This window comes from Octodon degus, unplaced genomic scaffold (genome assembly GCF_000260255.1).
Source record: "Octodon degus isolate 3935 unplaced genomic scaffold, OctDeg1.0 scaffold00056, whole genome shotgun sequence".
NCBI classification, from domain to species: domain Eukaryota; kingdom Metazoa; phylum Chordata; class Mammalia; order Rodentia; family Octodontidae; genus Octodon; species Octodon degus.
In genome coordinates this window covers 7,689,290-7,694,187 of record NW_004524632.1, presented here as the reverse complement: position 1 = coordinate 7,694,187, position 4,898 = coordinate 7,689,290, and the positions used below count along the sequence as shown (strand labels likewise).

The 4,898-nt window shown below is 59.1% G+C and overlaps 1 protein-coding gene across 2 annotated transcripts in view; it reads right to left on the bottom strand.

The window, feature by feature from the left end:
• Positions 1 to 464: 464 nt before the first annotated feature.
• The window catches only part of Osbpl7 (oxysterol binding protein like 7), an 11,802-nt gene continuing 7,368 nt past the window's right edge, over positions 465 to 4,898 (bottom strand). For both annotated transcript variants that reach the window (XM_023718134.1, XM_023718135.1), the window contains exons 17-23: positions 3,241 to 3,304; positions 3,068 to 3,146; positions 2,158 to 2,302; positions 1,912 to 2,056; positions 1,705 to 1,831; positions 1,482 to 1,604; positions 465 to 1,396 (exon numbers count right to left, since the gene is read on the bottom strand). In XM_023718134.1, coding sequence (XP_023573902.1) covers positions 1,288 to 1,396; positions 1,482 to 1,604; positions 1,705 to 1,831; positions 1,912 to 2,056; positions 2,158 to 2,302; positions 3,068 to 3,146; positions 3,241 to 3,304 — 792 coding nt within the window. In that variant the 3' untranslated portion in view covers positions 465 to 1,287. The remainder of the gene's footprint in view (positions 1,397 to 1,481; positions 1,605 to 1,704; positions 1,832 to 1,911; positions 2,057 to 2,157; positions 2,303 to 3,067; positions 3,147 to 3,240; positions 3,305 to 4,898) is intronic.

The window sequence follows — 4,898 nt, the reverse complement described above, 5'->3', positions numbered from 1 at the left end:
GACAACAAGGTATCAGCAGCACCTGTGGCGTTCTTTCTATGCCTCACCCCAACCTCTGCCACAAGCCCATGAACCCTACCTCTGTGTTTGGTCCTCTTTTGGTTTGTTTGGGACAAGGTTCAGGCTAGCTTTGAAAGTGCAGCGATCCTCCTGCCTCACCCTCCAGAGTGCTGGGATGACAGGTGTGAGCCACCTCGCCCGGCTCCCATGGTCTTCTCTGCGTGTGCGTGTGCGTGTGTGCGCGCGCGCAGCTTTCCCTCTTCTCATAAAGACATCCATCACTACAGGAGCCGACCCTAATCTCATATGACCTCAGTTTAGCTTCATTATGTCCACAAAGGCCATTTCTAAACAAGCCCAACCTTCCCAAGCACTGGGGACACATTTGTTGGGGACACAATTCAAGCCACAGTGGCGGCTATGGTCTCTGCATAGAGCTTGAGTACATGGTTTTCAACGAATAGTCACAGGTCAAACTCTTTTATTGGAGCTTGGAATGTCACAGCAATTCATCTGAGAGGCAAATTTAGAAAATGAGCAAACATGGTAGTCACCCTGCCGCAGTGGCACCCGGGCTACGGAGGACTCCCGCCTGCCTGCAAGCAGGGCAAGGCACGCACACCCGCACCACGCAGGCACGCATGCTTGCGCCTACGCAGCACGCACGCACGCACGCACGCATGCGCACTGGCTCCCTTGCCGGGGTCTGAGCCAGGTCTATGGATGTCCCCGCCTCTTGGAGAGGGTTCCTCCTGAAAAGAGCCACTTGAGGGCAGGGGACGAAAGAGCTAGAAGCCGCAGGAGAAGGGCGTGGGTGCCCCAGGACCGAGGAGCTGGAGAAAGCCCGCTGGCCAGGGCCCGGGAGAAGATGCTGGGCCGGCTGCAAAGAAAAGTCGCCTCCTCTTCTTCACTCCAGCTGGCTACCGCCCAGGGCACAGAGGCCGGGGAGCATCGAGGGGTCCCCTGTGTCCTAGGAAGGCACTGAATCGGGAGCAGATCCTGGGAGCCTGGAGCCCCCCAAGCACCCCGAGGGGGACAGGACAGGGTGACAGAGCGGGAGGGGTCTTACATGCCGGCTGTCAGGGCAGCGAGACTGGGGAAGTGCGCATTCCGCCTGTCACCCCCAGCGTGGGCGCGGGGCGTGCTGAGCCGCCACCCCTCCGGCTGGCAGAGGGGACGGGGCTGGACCGGGGCTGCCCCTGGGCTCCAGGGCGGTGAGGGGGAGTGTGGCCTCACCCAAGCGTCCGTGCCCAGGCCGGGGGCAGGAGGGTGAGGCCCGGGCCGGGGCTACCAGAGCACGGCCCCGTCCAGGTTCCCGTAGCCCGGCTCTGCCCGCAGCCGCCAGTACGTGTTGTTGGTCACCCACCACTCCTTGCCGCTGCTGTCTGTCTGCCGCCTGAGGGAAGAGGGCGGTGGGTGAGGGGGCAGGGACCCCCGGCTGCCTCCAGCCCTCCCGCGTACAGCAGGGGCAGGGCGGGCACCTGAAGAAGCGCGCCTGGTGCACGATGTTGTTCTCCTCCATCACCCGCCGCCTGTCGCGCTGCAACTGCTCGATCCTCCGCTTCTGAGCCTCCGCAGCCTGGACGTTGCCCTCCTCCAGGTACCTGAGCCAGGCGACCCCGGCCGCAGTCAGGGAGCTGCCCCATACAGACGCCGCGGCGCTGGGGCCCTTCCTTCTGCGGCCTGCCCGCCCGCTGTGCTGACCTCTGGTCTGGCCTCAGCCGCGTGTCAGTGGATGGCAGCGTCCGCTTCAGCTCGGCTGTCAGCTCGTTCAGCTCCAAGGCAAACTGGGTGAAGCCGAAGTTGCGCTCGTGGTCTGGGGGCATTGAGTCTGGGGGAGGTGAGGTGCTGGGGCTGGTGGGCTGCCACGGAGGCTGCGCCCTGCCCGGGCCACCCGGCCACCCTGCTTACTGGGTTTCCAGATGCACTGGCCACCTGGCGGAAGGCCCCGGTACAGGCCCTCGTGCCACTTGCCAAACAGGCGGTGGAGCACGCGGCCGCTGCGACTCAGCACGGCGCCCTGCACCTCGTGCACAGTGGAGCTCCAGTACTTGGCCTAAGGTGGGCAGGTTGGCCTCAGTGAGGGTCTCTGCCCCCCACCAGGGTGGCCCCAAGGGCAGCGGCTGCTGGGGTGGGATACAAGGCAGGGGTACTCACCTTGCAGAAGGTGATCTTGCAGTGGCAGGAGCTGTCCTGTGTGTTTCGGATCAGCACCTCCCCGTAGTGCTCTATCCAGCGCTGGCCACTGAGGATGTTGTGAATGCAGGATGTCACCTTGTTCCATTCAAAGTGGTCCCCAAACCTGAGAGAGTCAGAGTACAGGTTGGGAGCATGTGGTGACTGAGTTGGCTTGGAGTTTGGAAGGGGTCATAGCTGTAGGGGAGCCCAAGTGTCCCAGCGACAGCTCTAGTAGGAAGGGTGGTCTGGCTGTTCTTGGAGACAGGGTCTCGATATGTATTCCAGGCTGGCCTTGAACTCTGTGCAGTTCAGGTTGGTCTCAAACTTGTGGTGATCCTCCTGAGTCAGCCTCCCCAGTGCTGGGATCACAAGTGTGCACCAACGTGCGCAGCTCTCTATTTGATGGTTTATGAGTCATTAGTTGTGACATCATTTCAATCGTGTGTGTGTGCATGTGCACACGTACGTGTTGGCTTGAAATCTCAACATGCCTGTGAGTCACAGTCAAAAAGTCAAAAAAGGGGCTGGGGAGATGGCTCAGTGGAATAATCTCTTCCCTAGCAAGCGCAAGGGTCTGAGTTCAATCCCCGGTTCCGCAAAAAAAAAAAAGTCAAAAAAGGGGTGCTGGGGAGATGGCTCAGTGGAATAAGCACTTCCCTGGCAAGCAAGCGCAAGGGTCTGAGTTCAATTCCCGCTTCTGCCAAAAAAAAAAAAAAAAAAAAAAGTCAAAAGGACTGAGTCAGATGATGAGAGGAGCCCTTCCTGCTATGCTGTTCCGGGCTTCTCATCTCTTTGCCAAGCTGCTACAAATACAGGTGTAAAGTGCACAAACACTTCCATCTTGTCCTCTCAGCCACCCATCCCAAAGGACGTGATGGCCCTCACCCACCTGGGCAGGCTCACGTTGACGGTGCCCACCGGCACGATCTCCAGGGATTTGCCCCAGAACTTGTTCTTCCACTTCATGTCTGAGGCAGGGATCAGAGGGGACAGCAGAGATGAGACTGCAGTGGGAGCCCCGCCCCAGTGCCCTTTGCCCAGGCCGCCCCACCTGCCCCTCACCTTGCCAGAAAACGAAGTTCTCCGACTCCGCATGGCATGCCGAGATGGGGGGATGGTGGGAGACCTTGGTGAACAGAGGAGCTCTCTCAGGCTGCCCCGAGGGCCCCAGCGCCCCTCACTGCTGAACCAGACCAGCTAGTTCTGGCTTTGTCTTCCCCGTTCCCCCCTGAAGGTCCGGATTTCCCTTCTCACTTGCTCCCCCTAACCCTGCCCAGGGCACCTCTGCAAAGCCCTCAGGCTATCCAGCGTCTCCAGCTACAGGCTCTCTTATACCTTCCTGAAGGCCGATCACACCCTGCCCTCCCCCGCACCCTAGGAAACCCTGTAGTCTCCCAGCTCCACCTTCTGGACCCTAGGACCGCAAACGCTATGTCCCCACCCTGCCCTCCTCGCCTCTCTCTCAGTTCCCTGTCATCCACAGCTCCAGGCAAGACTTCTGAGTCCCTGAGGGCTCTGCTCTGGAAAGTTTTCCCCATCTTTCCGAAAGCACTTAAAATTAAAACAAGCAAATGGCCTCAGCCCCCGCCCTGCATCTTCCCTCTCACAGCCACCCTTTCCTCTTGCCTTGGTGGTAAATTTTTGGAATCGGCCTACTTCTTTCCCATTCTTTTTTTTTTTTTTTTTTTCCAGGTACCAGGAATTAAACTCAGCTACATCCCTGGCTTTTCTCTGTTATAATTAAAACCCCTCCACTCTACAGCCACTGGGCGCCCACATTTGCCCACTCACCCTGACACCTGCCTTGCTCAGAAGCCAGGGATGCACCTGGGTCCCACAGACCCGGCCTGCCTTCTCCCGCAAGCAGCAGTAGGCCTCTCCCTGCGGGGCTGTCCCACCCCACAGGCCAGTGTTCCTCAGTTTCCTCCATCTTGCCAACTGGCCTCTCCACTGACCCCAGGACCCTCCAGATCGGCTCAGGCCACCCACCCTGCTCCCTGTCCTGTCCCTCAGTCAGGGCCAGCCCACCAAGTGCTGCACATGAACAGCTCTTGATTCAGTTTCTCAGGGTTGGTCACCTTCGCCTCCTACAGGGTGACCTCAACAGTGTCCTACCCCCCCCCCCCCCCCGCCAAGAGTTCTTTACAAAGTGCAATTGAGAACCTGCCGCTCTGCCGCTTTTCTCATCCCTGACTCCTGCCACCTTCAGGATTTTGGGTGGTTTTTTTCTTTTGTTTTGTTTGTTTTAGTTTTAGTTTTTTTTAATGACAGAATCTCACTGTGTAGCCGACCTGGCTTCCAACCCGAGGTAATCTTTCTGCCTCAGCCGCCCAAATTCTGGGATTACATCTGCCTTCAGGATTTAAAAACAAAATCCCGGGGCCGGGGAGATAGCTTAGTAGAATAAGCGCTTGCCTGGCAAGCGCAAGGGCCTGAGTTCAATCCCTTATAGATAGATATAAAATCCCCAGGGCTCCTTCCCTTCCCCCAGGCTTGGGCTCTTCAGGGTCTGGACTGCCTTCTCTTCCAGCCAAAGCATACAGTCTTCCAGCCCTGGGCTCGGGCTCCTACTAACTCATCCTTCCTGACCCGGCCCCAGGGCGTGCCCTACAGCAGCTTCCCGGTGCTGCCTGCTGGACAGGTCCAGACCTCTGCAGGTGGGGCTCCCGGCAGCAGGACCCCCCCATTCCCCAGGCCTGGCCTCTGCAGGTGGGGCTCCC